This window comes from Myotis myotis, unplaced genomic scaffold, assembly GCF_014108235.1.
Source record: "Myotis myotis isolate mMyoMyo1 unplaced genomic scaffold, mMyoMyo1.p scaffold_m19_p_74, whole genome shotgun sequence".
NCBI lineage: Eukaryota > Metazoa > Chordata > Mammalia > Chiroptera > Vespertilionidae > Myotis > Myotis myotis.
Window position 1 is genome coordinate 8,520 of NW_023416384.1, and position 21,302 is coordinate 29,821.

The 21,302-nt window shown below is 43.7% G+C and overlaps 1 protein-coding gene across 5 annotated transcripts in view; it reads left to right on the forward strand.

Moving 5' to 3' along the window:
- Nucleotides 1-6,139: 6,139 nt before the first annotated feature.
- LOC118660981 (guanylate-binding protein 7-like) overlaps nucleotides 6,140-21,302 on the forward strand; it is a 39,676-nt gene continuing 24,513 nt past the window's right edge. For 2 of the 5 annotated variants that reach the window (XM_036318524.1, XM_036318528.1), the window contains exons 1-2: nucleotides 12,598-12,681; nucleotides 16,747-16,946. In XM_036318524.1, coding sequence (XP_036174417.1) covers nucleotides 16,757-16,946 — 190 coding nt within the window. In that variant the 5' untranslated portion in view covers nucleotides 12,598-12,681; nucleotides 16,747-16,756. Of the gene's footprint in view, nucleotides 6,233-12,591; nucleotides 12,685-16,746; nucleotides 16,947-21,302 lie in introns of those variants that run through there. The other 3 variants (XM_036318526.1, XM_036318525.1, XM_036318527.1) reach the window with 3 other exon arrangements.

Here is a 21,302-nt window from a genome sequence, read left to right on the forward strand (position 1 = left end):
AAGAAGCCTTGTCGAGGAGCACATGGCCAACGTAAGATGGAGGGCGTAGCCCTTACCCTGGGGCAAGATGGAGGGCGTAGTCCTCGCCCTTTCATTGTGAGTAAATGAAAATTAAATGTGCCAAACTGGCAATTTAGAAAAATTAATTCGGTCAAACTACTTGTAGTTAGGGGGTAATACAATCCCCTAACTAGTAAAGATGAGTCCATGATTTGACTCATGTACATAAAACCAGTGGGGAATGAAGTATGGTACCTATTTGCTTTGCTTAACAGTGGAAAAGTTATTTTAATTTTCTGAATTGTATACATCATCCCATTCGATTGAATGACCATCCCATTGATTGTTACCTTGCTGGTTTTGGAAAGCACATTCTTCTGTACCTGGGAAACAGGACAGTGCAATTATCCTAGGTCATTTTAGTGACCACAGATAATGTATTCCAGTTGACTCAGTGGTCCAAAGGCCAGGGCAGTGCAATTACTCTAAATTTAATGAGTTCCTGGCAACTCAGTGGTCTCAAGACCCGAGGGCTCTAGATAAGGTGTTTCTGTCAATTCAGTGACCCTGAGACCCAAGACTATAATTGACATGCTTGGTTCTGCTTCTGTAAACTGTTCTTTTGCGAACCAAGTTCCTCATTCCAAACCCTGGGATATAATCAATACCTTTATGATTTTTGTGTTCATGATATGTAAATGTTATACTAGATGCAGAAAAGCAAAACTTAAGGCATACAGCAAAGAGACTCGGATCATGATGGCTCAAAAATTAGAAATGATCCAGAAAACCTTTTAACAAGGACATATAGGACTTGACTGCCTCCCATTTACCTGCCCTTTTTAAAAAAATAATAATAATTCGACCTTAAATGCCATCTAAGGTTATGGTCTTGCCCCATCCCCAGTGGTCCACCTGTTCAGCAAGACATGCTGACACTGAGACATCCTAAGAATGAGCCTTCCTAGCAAAGTGGGACTCCATTATCCAACCAAAAGGTTGGTCATCAAATGCATCCTTTGGATTGATTTATGAACAAAAGGGGGATGTGTGGACGAAAGGGGCCACATGCTGACCTGACAAGCTCAGGAGAGGCCTGCATGGCAGTTTTGCAGACCTAAAGTAACCACAAAGGATGGTCTGAAATTAAACCTTAACTAAAAGCAGTTATGGTGGGCAGTTGACGTCTTCACAGATAAGGTCAACCTTTACTGTAACTGAGCCTATCTGTGTTTTTACATCTATGATAACATGTCCTTGGGATGTCTGGGTAACTTGTGACTTCCCTTTTTATGGAGCCCTTGGGGCACAACCAGGTGTGCTGAGCCCAGGACAGATGCAGCAGATTCTTTAATTTATCATGTTAATTGTTCCTGCACCCACCTAAGTATGTGTCCATCATTTTACTTTTTATCCTATCACAGAGGTTTCCCCACTTCGCTTAATCCCACCTCCTTAAATCTGTCAACAATGAATTTCATGTATAAATACGGATGTAACCCTGCCATTCTCGGGAGCACTATCTCAATTCATTGAGGTTCTGCTACCCGGCATAGGTCGAGAGTTTGGCTCAAATAAACTCACAAAAATTCTTTACAGGTTTCAATGGTTTTTTTACATTAACAAGATTTTCTCCTTATATATTTCTGAGTTTCTTTGTTACCTAACTACCAAACTTCTGTGGTGGACTCTCCCAACCCCCACCCCCTGGAGAGTCAGTTAGATGGTTACTTTAGATTGTATCTAATGTCCATCCTGGATGGTGCCAGTGACCTCCCTCTAGTTAAGCTGTTACATCCTTGGTTTAGGCCCTTGTAAATTGGGAGTATTTAGGTAAGTGGCTCCTTCGGGACCAGATAATTAAGGAAGGGGTAGTGACTTCAGGAATGTGGATTAGGGACATTGATTACTTAGGTACAGAGTCCACTGCTAGTCTCCTGCATTCTTTCACAAATGGAGTTAATTATCTGCTAGCAAGAGAGTGCAGTAGAAAGCAGGGCACTGGAACAAATTCAGATTGCTAGCCCCAAAAATGTCTTATGCTCCCCATCACAAGTGGCATAGCCAGGGCTCAGAGAGGTTAGGGCGCTCACCCTAGGCAGCGCAGCAGGCCAGCGCCGCCACTCTCCAGAGCCAAGGCAAGGGATTCGGGATTCAGGCTTCACTCAAAAACAGAAGGTGTGCAGGGACCTGGGAGGGAACGCCTCCAGGTCCTCCTCTCTCTGTCTGGTCTCGGATCCTTAGGATCCTTAGCCCTCGGTGACCTTGGCCCTGCGTACTCAGTCCATTGCCAGCCACATCCTTCCAGCCCTTTCCCTGAGGCCAGTTCAGCCATGTCTATGCTGAAAGGAACCAGAGCTCAGAGGAGAGCTAGCTCAGCCCCAGGGGCCTTAGTTGGAGGTGGAGGGATCCGCCTTCCTGAAGCAGGATTTCTCAGTACACTAGCTCTGCCCTTAGGGCCCAGCCCCTCCCTTAGCCTTCCTGGGTTCTCTGTGTCTGTCTCACCCTGTGCTTCTCTCTCCCTGTTCCTTGCTCTCTAGTCCTGTTTACTCATTCCCCTGTCTCACTTGGCCTTTTGTCTCTGTCTCTCATCGGATCTCTGCCTGTGGAGAATATCCCTGCTGCCCCCACAAAGGAACACACACCCGCAGGATCTGTCTTTTCAATAACAAACGACAAGTGGGAAACAGAGTGAATTAAAAAGCATCAACTTAAAAACAATCCATGTGTCTGCAAATGGGTTCCAAATGGCCGCACTTCCATGGGGGTGGCAGGGGCAGGGCGTGTTGGCCACATGTTCTGGAGCCTCAAACACAAAGTGTAGGGGGCTCAGCACCTCACTATGGACCCCTCCCACTAGCCACCTGGCATGGCAGGGTCTGGGGAAGGGACTTAGTCTATAGAACTAACCTGTAGGTATATTTAATCTGTATACATAAAAAATAGTTAAGATGGTAGATGTTATGTTGTCTTTTAACTATAATTAAACAGAAAAAAAAGGGTAAATAATAATGCAATAATAAACTTAACAAATAAAACCCTGAAAAGGGTTTTAAATAAGTAGAGCAATGAACCATACACCAAATGAAAGAAATTAGCTTAAGATAGTATCTATAAATCAGTTTATATTTGCTTATCATATCCAATATAATCCCAATTCTGGAGGAATGACATGAAGTGCCCCTAATTTTCACTGAGAAGACTGGTTGGTAAGAGGAGCCAAAACGATGCACTGGGAAATAATGTACTCTACTATTAAAACAAATTATAAATAATAGTCATTTAAAGTGCTGTACTGAGTTTACTAGAATAGACAACAGAACAGAATAGGTGGTTAAGAAATTTAAATATGAATAAGAACAACTGTCAGGCCATTTTTTCCTCTTAAAATAAACTTCAATCTATTTGCTCTCATTGACCTCAAAATAAATATCACAAGGATAAAATTTTAAATGTTACCATTTGAGATTTGGAGACTTGCTACTTCAGTAACGAGGGCTCCTCCTTCCCTCTCTCATTCATTCATTTGCTTTTATTATTTGGGTGCAAGTCAGTGTCACCCACCAGATTAAATCATTTTTAGGACAATGACTATGTGTAATTAATCTTCATCCACCCCTGAGCACCTAGCACAGCGCTGTGCACACAGCACATACACTCTCTATACGCACGTGCTGCTGATTATTGGTCCTGCCTCCATTGTCTATGAGACTCAGGGACCCCAGGTGAAGCAATGACTTCCTGCTGCTGAGTGCCCTAGATCATCCTGCATGGAGGGCGTCATGTGAAAAGCAGCTGAGTGTGAAAACACCCGACACCTGAAATTCAGAGTCTGTCCGAACAGCCTTTGACACCCTAAGCACATAAACACACATGAATTTTAATGTAATAATACAACATGCAAATTAATTGGATCTGTGACTATCTTTTGGAATAATACAAGTATTCTAGAGACTGCACTCCAAGTACACTGGAAAGAGAGGAAATATACCTTTCTCTTCCCAGCATTTACAAGAAAAAGTCCCTAAATGGTTTTCAAACAGCCTCACACGCAAAAAAAAAAAAAAAAAAAAAAAAAAAGAAAGCAGGAAAACTGCACAGAATTCATATTCTAAACAGAAAGGAGCTGTTTTCTTGACATCTAGTCTATTTCTGAGAAACTATGAGCTTGTTCCTGCTTCCACTTACAAAGGACGTGTGTTCAATACAAATACTTTCCATTTGTCCTTAATTGACACAAGATAACCCTCACTTGTGAGAAAAACAAGAGCCAGCGATTTGTAATTCATAAAAGGGCTGATCAGACTGTCCTAGGCAGTGAGGATAAAGGGAGACTCACAGCACCAGTACTTCAGTCCACATTTGCAAACACAGAGCCATGGATGAACCTAATTTGACCTTCCTCTTAACACACTGGCTCAGCATTTGAAGAAATCTCAAATCATTCACCAGGGCCTTGTGACCCAATGAACTGCTATGAACAAACCATTAAACAGCCCGGTGGGTATGGCTCAGTGATTGAGCTTCAGCCTTTGAACTGGGAGGTAATGGTTTGATTCTGGTCAGGGCACATGCCCCTACAGGTAGGGGTCATAGGGGAGGTAGCCAATCAATGATTTCTTTCATCATTGATGTTTTTCTCTCTCCCTCTCCCTTCTTCTCTGAAACAAATAAAAAAATATATATTTTTAAAAAATACATTAAATATTTTAAACTGTACTTAGTGCTGTGTAAAATGCAAGCAATAGGAAGGTGAGAGTCACCTCCAGTTCTCACGACAACCGGACCAACCAAGCGGCTCCAGGCTCCCGGTATCAGCGCCAGGCAGACTCCAGCTTCTCTCTGTGGCACCTCCTTCAGTGTTGGCTACAAGTTCCGCAGGCCTTGCTTGTCCTTGTCTGTAAGCTCACTGCAGACTTCCGGGAGGATGTGGACCCCTCAAGGTCAACCTGGGGGAGGGAGCTTATGGCAAGGATGACTATCAGCCCTGGGTTTTGCCTGTAGTGAGGAAGGTGGAGCAGAAGATTGCTAAGGACAGTAACCTAAACCACCAGAGTTTCTGCAGACCCTGGGCCTCCGGGAGTTCTGAACCCATGCTTCCTGCCTTGCCCTTGGGGAGGACAACACAGCAATCCTGTAGAAGCGGGTAGGAGGTGTGCAGTGTTTGGGGGGAGCGGGTGCACTTTGAATCAGAGCCCCGTTTTTAGCGCGATGGTACAATGGGACAAACAAGGACACACCTGTCTAGGTATCTTCACCAACCTGGGAGAATAACGATGCTGTGTTTACTGCCGCTGGATTTAAAGACATCTGGTCTTATCACTATTGGGATGCAGCGAAGAGGACTGGACCTCCGGGGTTTCCTGAAGGATCAGGAGAGGCTCCAGAGTGTTTCATCTTTGTCCTCCATGCTCCGGCACACAACCCACTGGAACCCTCATTTGTGCACTATGTGCTGCTTGGCTCTGCACAAAGTCTAGTCCCAAAGATCAAGTTATCTGAAGAGCTACGTGTAATTGTGGGTGTTGGCTGTGTTAATAAAACATCCTCTCTATCAAAAAGAAAGAAGAAAGAAAGAAAGAAAGAAAGAAAGAAAGAAAGAAAGAAAGAAAGAAAGAAAGAAAGAAAGAAAGAAAGAGGCAAGTAATGATACCTACATAACACACGTGCTTAGGAATAAATTAAGTTTAATTAGTAACACCTGTAAAGAATTTAGAACCATAGTGGTGCTTACATTTGATAGGCAGTTGGTGATTGTGACACCAAGGAGCCAGCACACATGGGGTTTGGACCAACACACTGCTCAGCCAAAGGAAGTGCTAAACCATTTAGCAGCTAAACCATTGCTGCATTTTACTATTATTTTTGTCCTTCTCTTCCTTATTCATTTTACTGAGCTGAATAAAATTAAATTGAATTCATTTGTGCAAGTGTTCAAAAAGAAATTGATGATGCATCAAAAGAAGACATGCTGATAACAATCGGTGACTAGAATGCACAAGTAGGAAATAAAGTAGAATCAAATGTCATTGGAAATTTTGGACTGAGGGTCAGAAACAAAGCAGGAAAACAGCTCAGGAAGTTCTGTGAGACAAACAACTTGTCCTTCACAGACACATGCTTCACACAACCAGTCAGCTGTCTGCATGGACATCAGCAGGTGGCCAATATAGACGGAAATGGACTATGTAATTAGCAGCAGAAGATGGAGAAGCTGTAGTCTCTCTTCCAGGTAAATTTGTAAGGAAATACCCAGTAGATTATTGTGGATTCTGTAACTAACTCTCAAACAGTTCAGACACAGAAAGAAAGTATGTGGTAAAATAACATTAAGGGAATTTTGTATCTTTGACCAAGTCTGTGAGGAATGGGTATGAATTCTTTGAAAGTTTGGTAGGAATCACCAGTGAAGCCATTTGGGCCTGAGCTTTTCTTGGTGGCAGTTTCCAACCTCTTTACTTGGTACAAGTCTATTCAGATGGGCTATTTCTTCTTGAGAAACTTTCAGTAGTTTGTGTCCTTCTAGGAATTTGTCCATTTTTATATCTATTTTGTTGCCATACAGTTGTTCATAGTATTGCCTTATAATCATTTTTATTTCAGCAATGTCCCCTCTTTCATTTCTGATTTTAGTAATTTGAGTCTCCTTTCTTTTCTTCTTGGCCAGTTTAGCTAAAAGTTTGTCAAAATTGCTGATCTTTTCAAAGATGCAGCTTTTGCTTTCACTGATCCCCCCCCCCACACACACACACATTATTTAGTGCACTAATATCATAACATTCACACACATAAGTCTCTATTTTTTCTTTCTGCCCACTTTGGATTTAGTTTGCTTTTATGTTACAGTGTCCTAAAATGAAAGGATTTTAATTTGAGATTTGTTGTTTGCTTAGTGGTGACACAGAGTGTATATATATATATATATATATATATATATATATATACACACACATGTATATATATAAATTTATCAGAACATATTTGAGTCTGTTCTCTGTATCTATGATTCTGTTTCTATTTTGTTTGTTAGTTTATTTTGTTCATTAGTTTCCACATATAAGTTTATTATATGGTATTTGTCTTCCCCTGAGAGGCTTAGTTCACTTAGCATAATACTCTCCAGGACCTCAGAGGGGAGGAGGATTGAGAGATTTGGTGCAAGAGGTGAAGAGATTAATGCAAAAAACACAAAAATTCATATATACAGACAACAGTATGTTGATTACCAGAGGCAAAGGTGGGTAGAAAGGTAGAAGAGAGAAAAGGATAAATGGTGATGAAAGACTTGACTTTGGGTGGTGAACATACAATACAATATACAAATGATCTATTATATAACTGTGTACTTGAAACCAATATAATTTTATTAACCAATGTCACTCAAATAAATTTAATAAATTAAAAAGAAAAATAATAGACCTCAAATGTATGCTATGTTTTTTTCCAATGGAATACAGAATAGTTACTTCTATAACTCTATTCCTTCTTACCTCCATTTAGTGCTATTAATTTTACATAAATATTACACATTATATCTATACTAGAGGACCGGTGCACAAAAATTTGCCCATCCTTTGCCCTCTCTCATTCTGGGACCCCTTGGGGGATATCCACCTGCTGGCTTAGGCCCACTCCCTGGGGGATCGGGCCTAAGCTGGCAGTCAGACATCCCTCTGGCAGCCTGAGACCCCTTGCGGAATGTCCACTTGCCAGTGGAAAGCAGGCCTAAGCTGCAGTCAGAGATCCTTAGCACTGCTGAGGAGGCGGGAGAAGCTCCCGCCATCACCGCTGTACTGGCAGCTGTCAGCTTGGCTTCTGGTTGAGCAGAGCTCCCCATGTAGGAGTGCACTGACCACCAGGGGGCAACTCCTGCATTGAGTGTCTGCCCCGTGGTGGTCAGTGTGTGTCATAGTGACCAGTCATTCTGCTGTTAGGGTCAATTTGCATATTACCCTTTTATTATATAGGATAGAGCCCTGGTGCATGGGTGGGGGCCGGCTGGTTTTCCCTGAAGTGTGTCCCAGATTCGGGTGGGGGTCCTGCTGGGGTGCCTGGCCAGCTTGTGTGAGGGGCTGGTGGCTGTTTTCAGGCTGGCCAAGTGTCCCAGCAGGGACCCTCACCCCATGGGGGTGTGGCCAGCCTGGGTGAGAGACTGAGGGCTCTTTTCAGGCTGGCCACACCCCCTTCAGTGTGGAGTTCTCTGTTGTGGTGCCGTTCAGCCTGGGTGAAGGGCTGATGGCCGTTTTCAGGCTGGCCAAGCTCCTCAACAATCCAAGCACCCAGCCTCTCTCTTTTTTTTCCAGCGCCTCCTTGAGCAGAGGCCAGAGCGGGCTGGAAGCAGATATCTGAGATTTATTTATCTTCCATAATTGAAACTTTGTAGCCTTGAGGGGAGACCAGTCCCACTTGGAAGCCTGGGTTGCCCCTGACATCCCAGGCTGTCAGTCCTTCCTTGAGTAGCCATGACTGGCTGGATGCAGGTATCTGGGATTTATTTATATTCTATAATTGAAACTTTGTAATGTTGAGCAGAGCTGAGGGCCGGTCAGGGCAGGTGGGAAGCTTGGCTTCCTCCATCGCTAGGGACAACCCAAGCCTCCTGCTCGCTCCAGCTCCATGGCCACTGCAATCTTAGTTGGGTTAATTTGCATACTCGCTCCTGATTGGCTGGTAGGCATGGCTTGTGGATGTAGCAGAGTAATGGAGTGATGGTTAATTTGCATCTTTCTCTTTTATTAGTGTATACTAGAGGCCTGGTGCACAAAGGTCATGCACGGGTCCAGTCCCTAGGCCTGGCTGGTGATCAAAGCATGAGCTTCTGGCATTGAAGGGTAGGTCCCAGCTGACCTCTGGGCCCTGGGCAGCACCTGGGCAGCATCTGGACCCCCGGGCCCCCACACACCCGTCTCCACCTGAGTCAAGGCGCCCGAGTCCCCACACAGAAATGCAGTGAGTGCAGCTGGATGCCATGGGCCAGAGTACAATGTGGGCCTCTGCGCTCTCTCCCAGCTGGCCTCGCAGACCACCTCTTGCGTGAACCTACAGAAGGCCCAATCAGCCCCTAAGGTCCTGGCTTCTGCAGTCTGACTCCCCTGGAATAGGCCGTGTGAGTGCTGGGCAGGTTTCTAGCAGGCGCCCAGCACCTGAGGACAGGGGCTTCCCTGGCATGCGAGCACTGGCACCCCCGGGGAGGGTAGCAACGGGAGCAAGAGCGAGCTTGGCAGACACTGCACATTCTCACAGCACCTCTGTCCCCATTACCCCCGCACCCAGGTAGCCTGCAAGAGGTCACAGCCCCTTGCCCGGGTGCCACAGGAGAATGATCACTGCTACCCAACCCCAGTTCCCCATCTTAACCCAAAGCCTGGCCTCAATCGGGTGGTAAGGGCATGCCAGCCGCTGGTCACTGTCTGCGGGGTGATGGGTCAGATCCAGGCCCTGTGCCTGTCTCCCTCAGCGACTGGGTGCCGGGCAGCCATTGCTTCTGCTGGTGGCCATCTGCAGGGCAATCGGCAGAGTGATCGGGCCCCCACTCACACCCGCCTTGCATGGTGCTGCCCACTCACCTGCTCCACCATCCTGCCGCAGTCCCACTCTCATAGTGGCCCATCAGGGTTGGCAGAGCCTCCATTGCTGCCCCGCTGGCAGTGCTGCATCACCGACACCCACCATGTTCCACCCCCTGGTGGTCAGCACATGTCATAGGGACCAGTTGAACTCCCAGTTGAGAGGACAATTTGCATATTAAATTTTTATTATATAGGGCTAGTGGCCCAGTGCACAGATTCGTGCACATTGAAAGGAAATGAATTAGAAGGTGGTCGTCTGTGTGGGACTGGGTGAGACAGGCTGGACATGCCCTGGAGCCAACCTCCCAAGGTCCCTCCCCAGCCGCCACACCTGGGCAGGTGCTGGGGCTCAAAGGGCATCTGCAAAGTGAGTGGGGTTTCTCTGGCAGGTGGAGTCCCTCAGCCTGGCCTGTGAGGATTAAGCCAAAACCGGCTCTCTGATATCCCCCGAGGGGCCCCAGAGGGGGAGTAGGCACACTGCAAAGTTGCTATCACTCCACAGCTCCTGTGTTGAGCATCTGCCCCATGGTGGTCAGTGCACATCATACCTACTGTCCGATTGGCCAGTCGGCTGGTCACTTAGCCCTTTATATATAGGTATATGTAACAACCCCAACAATTCGTTTTGATAGTTACCAATTTGTGTGATTTTCTGTTTTTAAAAAGGCTGAAGGAAGAAGAATAAATGTATAGGACTTCCTATCTAATAAAAGAGAAACATGGTAATTAGCATACATCCACTACCCTTCCCATTGGCTAATCAGTGAGATATGCAAATTAACTGCCAGCCAAGATGGCGGCCAGAAGCCAGGCAGCTTGAAACTAATGTGAGGCTTGCTTGCTTCAGTGACGGAGGAAACCAATGTTCCCCGCCTGCCTTGCCGGCCTCAGAGCCTGCAGTGTGAAACATTGTTACAAATATAGAAGCTAAACAAAACCCCAGAAACCTGCTTTCAGCCCGCTGGGATCTCAGAGCTGGAGTTGATACAGAGTTTCGATTATAGAACCCAAACAAACCAGATACCTGCTTTCAGAAGCGGAGGCCTCAGAGCTGGAGCCAGAGCTAAAGCTGGCCCAGAATAAAAAAAGAAAAAAGAAAAAAAGGAGCCGTTGGGAGCTTCAGTCACCCGCCAGCCTGAAAACAGCCCTCAGCCCCTCACCCAGACTGGCCAGGCACCCCAGTGGGGACCCCCACCCTGATCCAGGACACCCTTCAGGGCAAACCAGCCGGCCCCCACCCGTGCACCAGGCCTCTATCCTATATAGTAAAAGGGTAATATGCCTCCCAGCACCAGGATCAGAGGAGCCGCGAGGCCTCCCAGCACCAGGATCAGCAGAGCTGAGAGGCCTTCCGGCACCAGGATCAGTGTGACAGGGGGCAGCACCCAAACTCCCTGATCGCCCTGCAGCTCTGTGTGTGACAGGGGGCGGGGCCACAACCTCCCTATCGGCCCTGCTCTGTTCGGGACAGTGGAAGGCTCCCCAACCCCCTGATCAGCCCTGCTCTGTGCCTGATAGGGGGGAACTCCCCAACCCCCTGATTGGCCCTGCTCTGTGTGTGACAGGGTGCGGCGCCCCAACCCTCTCCCACCACGGGCCCTGTTCTGTGTGTGACGGGGTAGAGCCATAACCTCACCATCGGCCCTGCCCTGAGTGTGAGAGTGGCGGTGCCCCAACCCCCTGATTGGCCCTACTCTGTGCATGACAGGGGGTGGCGCCACAACCCCCTAATCGGCCCTACGCTGAGCATGACTGAGGGTGGCATTGCAACCTCCCAATCCACCCTGCTCTGTGCATGACAGGGGGTGGCGCCCCAACTCCCCAATCGGCCCTGCTCTGAGCCGGATCAGGGGCTGCACCTAGGGATTGGGCCTGCCTTCTGCCACCCGGGAGAAGGCCTATGCTAGCAGGTCGTTATCTCCCAACGGGTCCCAGACTTTGAGAGGGAACAGGCCGGGCTGAGGGACCCCCGCTCCACCCTGAGTGCACAAATTTTTGTGCACCGGGCCTCTAGTGTTATAATAACTTTCTTTCTCACAATCTCTGTTTCTCTGTATTCCTATGAGTTCACGTTAACATCACATGTCATCTCCTTATTTCAATAAGCTGTGCAACCACTTAGCTCCTTTATTCTGCTATTACCAAATATATTACTTTTAAGTATGAAATAGGCTCTGCAATACAATTATATACATATTGTCATATACAATTGCTTCTTAAACTAGTTAAGAAGAGAAAGGAGAGGAAATATGCATGTACACTGTCTTTTATCATTACACAATTCCCTTACTGCTGTTCTTTGTTTTTCTATATGGATTTGTATTACCATCTGGGCTCACTTGCTTCCTGCCTGACAACCCTCCTTTTGTGTTTTTTTCTAAAGTCAATTTGCTATAAAGTTTCTTCAAGTACCCATATTCTGTTTCAAATAAAACCAGTTCTTTGGGGAAGAAATTCAGAGATCTCTGTGATTAGGGACTGCCTCTCTCCCTGGGAAAATATCTCCGAACCACTGCTTCTCCCTGTACAGGGGTGGTAGCCTGTGGTCTTCTCTACTTGCCTCTACCAGGTTGGAAATTCCTTCCTACAAGTGAGCCAGAGGGAGGGTGATCAGGCCAGGCAATCTCAGCCTGCTGTGCATCAGCTAGAGCCTTCACTCTATGAGTGGGGCTGGGTGCAGGTTGGGAGCCCCAGCCTCCAGGAATTTAGTCTCTGCAACTCAGTGCTGGAGGCCATGAGAAATACTGGTAACCTGCCTCTCCCAGTGACACACCTTATCCTGCATGAAAAAGGGAAAAGGAAGCCACATCTTGTTGACCACACCCACCAGGAGCAGAGCTTTTGTTAAACTGAACTAGGTAAGAAATTCTGTGAAATCCAGGTACCATTCCGTTTTTACAGCTTTCAGAAATTCCTATTATGGTTGTTGAATCAGTGCTTTGTACTCAGTGCTTTCAGTTTCACATTACTCTAAGTCCTTCACTTCTAATTAATGGGTCTTCAGGAATTCTGGAAAGTCACATGACATCAGACAGGTGAATAAAAACCCAACCATCAGGTGAAAGATAGAGAAGTGGCAGATACCACTCCAACCTACACTGAGGAGAAAAAACAGGTAAGAACTTTATTTTGAAAATCCCATACACTTTAGTCAAAGATGTAAGCTTTGTTTCAGAGAGTATTTCTTGGTTTAGAAGTAACCCAGGTTCTGGTTGCCAGGTGGGAGGAAGGATGAGGCTGGGTGAAAATGGGGAAGGGATTAAGGACACAAATTGGCAGTTACAAAACTGTCACAGGGATGTAAAGTACAGCCTAAGAAATGTGCTCAATAATATTGTGATGATTATGCAGGCTGCCAGGTGGGTACTAGACCTATTGGGGGTTTCACTTCTTAAGTTATAGAAATCTCTAACCACTATGTAGTATGCTGAGATTCATACAATATTGAATGCCAACTGTAATTAAAAATAAACTCTTAAAAATAAAATAAAACATATCCCAGGTCCACTAGATCCACTTTATTAGTGCCAGCTGCTTTCTTATGCCTTACAAGTAGAATTTGGTCCCCATATGTTAGTAAAAAATTTATCTTTAAAGAACCCACTGTGGTGCAGTGAATTCACTAAAGCCAATATTTTGTTTATCTGACTCCTCTGTGCTCTCAAGCAGTTTTTTTAAATATATATATATTTTATTGAATTTTTTTACAGAGAGGATGGGAGAGGGATAGAGAGTTAGAAACATTGATGAGAGAGAAACATCAATCTGTTTCCTCTTGCACAACCCACACTGGGTATGTGCCCGCAATCAAGATACATGCCCTTGAATGGGAACAAACTTGGGACCTTTCAGTCCGCAGGCTGAAGCTCTATCCACTGAGCCAAACCAGTCAGGGCTCTCAAGCAGTTTTGTACTTGCTTTCTGGAAACTGCTTCTGAACTCATTGGCTTGACATGAATTTCACACCTCACCTACTTCTCTAACAGCAAAAAAGGTGGTGTCCTTTCCATTTTGATTTGGGTTTTAATCACCCCAACCCTTAACTACTTGGCTGTATATCTTCATTATTTTTAGATTCCAAAGAGAACAGTCAGTATGGGGAGGAGCCAGATGCAGGAGGAGTGAAGGAGGGATGAGCTAGGATAACTAAGAACCTGTCCCCTGTCTGCAGCACCCAAGACATGTAGGTTCCCACTAAACTAGGTCTTCCAGGCACACGTTCATTAACAAAAACAACAACAACACGTGCCCGAGCACAAGCCTCACACTGGAAGTGCATGCTTGGCACTGGAGGGCATGGGACAACTGGATACTAGTACTGGGCCTGGCTACCAGCAGCTCAGAGTCTCTGTTTGGCTCAGAGGCCTCTCTGTGAAGCAACCAGTGCTCATCAAACTTGTCTCCAAGGTGAGCTGCCCCTCTGGCACCCTCCCAGGGCTACACAAACAGCCCTCCATGGGGAGAGAAGGAACGCAATGTTTCTCAAATGCCAAAAGGGGCTAAACCCATCCTGGGATGGATGGAGTAAACCCCATCCACTTGCAGAGGCTCCTGGTGGAGTCTCTCCCTCCATCTCCCTGTCCCTCTTCAGATTGTCCCTGCACCACAAACACCATCTCCACCTCACCTCCAGGCACTGGAGAAACTGAGAGAAAATGTGGTCCTTAACTTACAGACAATTTAAATCCTGAAAGGTTGACTCTGATTATTTTTGTACTTAACAATACTTAATATTCCAAAGAGAGCACAAAGCTGTGTGATATAGAATAATTCAATTCATCACCAACTGTTAGAACTAACTCTAAGATCTAAGAGTGTTTGTTTACCAGGCATTACAAGAACCATCTCAGAATGTCCTGTCATACTCGCTGAGAAGTCAAGGCTTGGGGTAGTTTCCACCATCACTTCAGATGACTGACTCTCCTGAGGAGGAACTTTGGAAACCAACTAACTCCACACAGGAGAACTATTTCATTTTACTTGTTCATTTGAATTTAACAGCTTTTGGATTGGGTATTTCAGTTTACTTACATTTTTTAAAAATTTTGTTAACTTATCTATTCCTACCCAAAATTTTAAATATTCAGTCCAAGAAATAAACCCTGTAATTCCTCCTGGTTGTATCAAAGAGCTAGAAGATTAATGTTTTACTCCCCAACTTTGCTCTCAATCACCTTTAGACAAAAAAGTGAAATGGTACAGAGGAAGTGTGTTAAAAATTTTTGTTATGCCCTGACCGGTTTGGCTCAGTGGATAGAGAGTTGGCCTGCGGACTGAGGGGTCCTGGGTTCGATTGCGGTCAAGGGCACCAAAAATAAATAAATAAATAAAATAAAAAATAAATAAATAAAATATTTCTTGTTATTTTCTGAGAAAAAGATTTTAGACACCTTATTATTTGTTGGCAATTTGCAGCTTACTGAACATATATACACATTTCAACACAATGCCTACCTCTATAGTAATCATTAATTACTGAGCCCCTGTGTGTACCAGAACCTACAGGAATGAGTCAGACAGGAATTCTTGCTTTATCTATCTCACTAAGGAAATGCAGGCTCACAGAGGTGAGTTCCTTTTCCGAAGTCTCATTGACATAAGTGATTTGAAGCCTGGTAGCGAATCCAGAATCTGTGCTCTGACATCCCAGGACTGCTCTGGGTTCTCCCACAGAACTCCTCCACCCCCACAAGTGTCCTCCCTCTCAGCTGGTAGTGCTGCTCCTGTCCTGCCGGAGTCCTACTCATGGGATGTGTCCTCCACATGCTCACAACTGGATAAAGAGATTCTTCACCTTCATTTAGAACTTAACCTCCCTGCCCTCTTAGATACTCAATTTTTAATCAATACTAACATAGGATTCAGAATGCAACACATGATTTTAAGAGCATTATAAATTTTATCATTTACTTAATCTTCCTAATGACCTTAATGACCAATACATTGTGTGTGGTTTTTATTTTATTTTATTTTTTCAGTGTTGCCATTTTATGGAAGAACAAACTAAGACAGAGAAATTACTCTTTCCAGTGTACACAGCTAGGAGAGCATGGAGCACATGAATGTTGTGTAGGATTGTCCTTGAGAAAGTGAAGGCACAGTCAAAGCACTTTGACTGCTTTCTGTCCTTTGATTGCATGAAACACCCACTGTGATGGAAACAGTAAAGTAGGACCTCTCCCAGCTGTGGGACTCTGGCAGCTCTGGGCACACCCTAAAACACCCTGGCTACAGCCTCTCTTCCCTGCTAGCCCAGAAACAAAAATGTCCTTTTAATCCAGTTTAAATAAATGAACTCCTGCATTCGCAACTGTCCCTGGGTCCTATAAAGATCTGTATCGTGGTGTTTCGTGAGGGAGTTTCATTCTTTGTCTTCTTCTTCCTCTCAAAGTCTCCACTCCTCCAACTGCTGGTAGCCAGGCCCACTATTAGCCTCCCACTGTCCCTTTGCCCTCCAGCTCTCAGGATTCACTACATTTGTTCTCCTCAAGGTCACAAAGCACATTTATTTATCTTTTTCTGAGAGGCTTATTCTGACCATCCTCTATGTAAATTCAGCCCCCATGCTCCCTATCTTAGTTCCTGCTTGTTTTCTCCTGAGCACTTGCCATCATCTAATATACGTATATTATGCATGCTGCTTATTTGCTTTCTGTATTGTTTGCATCCTCTCCCTAGAATAGAACTCCATGAGGCAGGAATTTGTATCTATTTTGTTCACCGCTTGATCTTGAGCACATAGACCAGTGCCCAGCACATGGTAGGTGCTTGGAGAATGTATGAGGCTAATAAGAAACCAAATCACTCTGGAACTCCAGATTTCTTCTCTGGTCACTCCTCATCTCCTGCATCTCCCATTCTGCCTCTGCTTACCCCCAATATGTTAATGTTCTCATGGATCGATTATCAATGTTGTGTTTTGCTCATTCTATTCCTTCTATGCATCACATGGGCAAGGTTGTATTAGGGTTTATATAAAGATCAATATGATAATGTACATAAGGAATCTTTGCCAGGCCTTGATACATTAGGCTAAATACTTATCTTTTAGAAACATACTAAATGTAGAAATCTGACTTATATGTTCCACACATAGAAAGCTGACAAGCATGTCACTTGTATAACCATTAGATATGACTTCTCGATCTTGTGTTGTACTGAGTTATTCTTTTGGGTTACAGCTCACCATGGCCTCTGGCTACACCATGATGGACCCCATCTGTCTGGTGGAAAATCAGAATAATCAGCTGACAGTAAACCCAACAGCACTGGAGATTCTAGGCAAGATCTCTCAGCCTGTGGTGGTGGTGGCCATCGCAGGTGTGTATCGGACAGGAAAATCCTACCTGATGAACCGCCTAGCAGGACAGAACCATGGTGAGTGTTGTTCTGGGGCAGCAGCCATTTGCTTAGAGATAGTAATAACAGAGGCTGATCATGCCTCTCTCATGGTCATTTTTAAAAAGCCTAACTTCTTCCACTGCAGAAAAGTTTTAACCATCACCACCAAATAAATATCTTAAACCCCATTGTTCCACAAAATCTCACTCTTTGAGCCAGTAAGAAGGGGTTCCCAGATCCCATCCACTCTTTCTGCTGAAGAGCTCAGCTCCAGCAATTATTCCCTTCCTTTCTCTCCCATCACTTTTGTCCTAAACTTCAGTCTTTTCAACTAGGACACAAATATTCTTCAACATGTCCTGTTTTCAAAAAGGGATGGTAGGAACAACAGACAACAGTATATTCTATATATGCCCTCTCTCCCTTGTTCTAAAGTCCAGTTTTTTTTATTGCTAAGCAAGACTTTGCTAAATTATACCCTCTTTTCTGTATCAAGTATTTTCCAATATGTGAGCTATACCACAGAAGAGTGCACAACACATACACATAAAGAAAGTTAATAAACATAAAGTGATGCTCTGTGTAATCACTGTCCATATCATGAAATAAAACATCACTAGCACCCAAAAGCCCTAGATCAGTGATGGCAAGCCTATAACACGTGTGTCAGAGGTGACACCCGAACTCATTTTTTTGGTTGACTTTTTTTTGTTAAATGGCATTTAAATATATCAAATAAATATCAAAAATATAAGTCTTTGTTTTACTATGGTTGCAAATATCAAAAAATTTCTATATGTGACACGGCACCAGAGTTAAGTTAGGGTTTTTCAAAATGCTGGCACGCCAAGCTCAAAAGGTTCTCCATCACTTCCCTAGATATACCCTCTGACACCTCACTAGAGCTCACCAATATTTTGATTTTCATGGTGCATGCTTTCACTCTTCCTTTTGAAGAGAGGTTTTACAAGCTGTGTATGCATTTATAAAAATAGCTTAAATATTATATAAAGAGAAGTCCATTCAGGTATTCTTTGGAATACTGCTTCTTTTGCTCAACAAAAAATTTATGTTTTATCAAGTTTGTGATATGTATCTGTAATTTATTTATTTTCACTATTTTATAGTATGCTATTGTGAGAAGATAACCATAATTTATTTATCCATTTTTTGTTAATAAACATTGGTTTTGTTTCTAGGTTTTTACTTTTATGAATGATGCTGATATAAACCTCCTCAATTGTATATCCTGGTGCACAAATACACAAACTTACCTTGTGTGACAGACACAGAAATAAATTTGCTGGGTCATGGAGTATATATTGCCAGAAGCCGGTCCATCCTTGCTGCTTGACACAGTCGCTGCAGGAAAGAAACATCTGCACAGCATATGTTTCAAGGGACCTGGCGTATATAGCATACTGTTCTTAATATGTTTGCTCCCCTTAGCGCTGTGTGTTTTAACCAAGGTCACCTCTCCGAGAAAGGTTTTTTTCCCAGGTAGGGATTTTTCCTTGAAGTCAGGGAGGGGATAAAACTCCTTAACTAAGTGCCAGGTGGGTAGTTAATCACTTTAACTACAAACAATCACGCTTAAGCTACATAATCTTTACTCCCTGGAATGGAGATAAGAAACGCCCTAACCTTTGCAATAGAAATTGACAGGATTAAAATCAACTGGGATAAATACGGATGTAACAAGACAATAAACACCAGGACTTCCCTGGAGATCCAGACCAGAACTTGGCTGGAGATCCTGGCTAGAGATCCTGGCTAGGCTGCTGATCAACTGAACGCTGTCTCTGTGTCATTCCTTCTTCGCCGACTCCGTCTACACCTTTGGGAACCCCTGGACCTGCTGGGGTTGGACCCCAGCAATATATGTTGTCAGCCTTTCTAGATACTCTCAAACAGTTTTTCAAACTTTATATGCAATGTATATGTTTATAAGCAGTAATTGAGAATTTTCCACAACCTCATAAAATTTGGTAGAAGATGTTTAAAATTTGATGATCTGGTGACTTATATAAGTGCATAATATTTTCCTTATTATAAAAAACTTTGAGCATCTTTTCACATATTAATTTACTCTTTGAATTTCCTATTTTTTTTAAATATATTTTATTGATTCTTTACAGAGAGGAAGGGAGAGAGATAGAGAGTTAGAAACATCGATGAGAGAGAAACATCGATCAGCCGCCTCCAGCACATCTCCTACTGGGGATGTGCCCGCAACCCAGGTACATGCCCTTGACCGGAATCGAACCCGGGACCCTTCAGTCCGCAGGCCGACGCTCTATCCACTGAGCCAAACCGATTTCGGCTGAATTTCCTATTTCTTGAAGTCATTTTTCTTTCCTATTAGGTTGCCCCTTTGGGTTCATAGTGATTTTTAGAGTAATCTGCCTATAACTCAGTTCTGTACTTCATTTCTCTCTATGAAGACCACACATTATTTTTAAAAAATATATTTTTATTGATTTCAGAGAGGAAGGGAGAGAGGGGAGAGAGAGAGATAGAAACATCAATGATGAGAGAGATTCATTGATTGGCTGCCTCCTGCACGCCTCCTACTGGGGATCAAGCCCACAATGTAGGCATTGCCCTTGACTGGAATCGAACCCGAGACTCTTCAGCCCCAAGGTGAATGCTAAGCCCATGATTGGCAAACTGCGGCTCCTGAGCCACATGCGACTTTTTGGCCCCTTGAGTGTGGCTCTTCCTAAGCCTTAGGAGTACCCTAATTAAGTTAATAACAATGTACCTACCTATATAATTTAAGTTTAAAAAATTTGGCTCTCAAAAGAAATTTCAATCGTTGTACTGTTGATATTTGGCTCTGTTGACTAATGAGTTTGCCGACCACTGCGTGACTAAGGCAAACCAGCTAGGGCCACACACCATTTTTATTTTCAAATGTCTTCCTCTGTGTCTCATAAGATCAGCACCATTATGGGTTAAACCTCAATACACTGAACTCCAATGATTCCTAGAAATATCTCTCATTGTCTTTCTCTCACTGTGTCTCTTTCTTTCTGTCTCACTCCTCTCCCTTTCCTTTTTTCCTTCCTCTCTCCTTTTTGCTTTATAATCTTTCCCATATGTTTCTTTTTTTCCCTCCATTTGTTTCTAACAAAACATTTTGTCTTGGTCTTTCCTGTAGAGAAATTCTAGACCAATCATCAGGGAAGAACACTTTTTTTTTGTCTTAAAATATTAATAGGTATTTTTTTAGGATTAAAGTTTTGAGAACACTAAGGGAGAGAGGTCAGTTAAGGAGTTTCAACACCATCCTTTTAATTCTACTCAAGATAACCTCAGGTAATAACAAGGTGCTATTTCATTGCTGAAGCAGTCCCAACCACCAAAAAATTTAACACACCTAGGTATAGACAATAATATTGTAATAATTATGTATAATGCCAAATGGGTCCTTGTAATATCAGTGGGAACACTATGCAAAGTATATGATTGTCTAACTCTAACCACTATGCTGTACAATTAAATCTAATACAATATAATGTTGAAAGTAAACTTTAAATGGAAAAACAACAACATCTAAATTGTGACTCTACCACCCATTCTTAGAACAGAAAAAAAAAAGAAAACAAAATTATTTGTGCCCAGTCAAGGTTTAGGAGCAAAACTAGGTCACTACTTTCTCCCCTTGTTGATAACTTTCTTTATGAGTTTTTACCTCTCATAACTGAGAATGACAATCTTCAATTATACCTAACTTTTCTCACTGGGAGAACTGGGAGTTCAGATTACACTGTATTACTAAACAATCAAATACTATCCCAGTGTAGAAGAATGCAGACCATCTCAGGCTTTACACCTCTCTATGAAGAACTTGCTGGATGTGGAAATAGAATGGCCTGAGCCAAGCTGAAGCAACTGTCCTTACACATTCCATCATGTCCGTTTCTAGACCCCATTGAAGGAAACATTGCCCTATGGTGGATGTTAATAATGTTGAACTGTTGGACAAGGTATTTCACACATAGGTTCTTGGGCATATCCTTCACACGCTCCCTACCTGTTGGTTTAAGCCTTTTGAAAGAGGAGCTAGCACCTTTCACAGGTATTTTCTGCCTTCACTTTCATCATATCCCCACTTGAGTCAGGGATAAAAAACAAAACAAAACTCATCATTTCCTTTAAAATGAGAAAAATACAGGAATAAAAGGGAAGGAAAATCCAACAAAGCTAATTATCGATCTAGTTCCTGGCAGGAAACACAAGAACCTCTCAAGGGGTAACTAAAGAATGTTTAATAGAGGGACTCATACAAGGTCATAAGCAGGTCACAGAGAACTAACTTGAGATGAGGAAGCACCCAGAGGGTGGCAAAAGCAATGGCCAGGCAACTATAGTCACTCCTATAGCCTG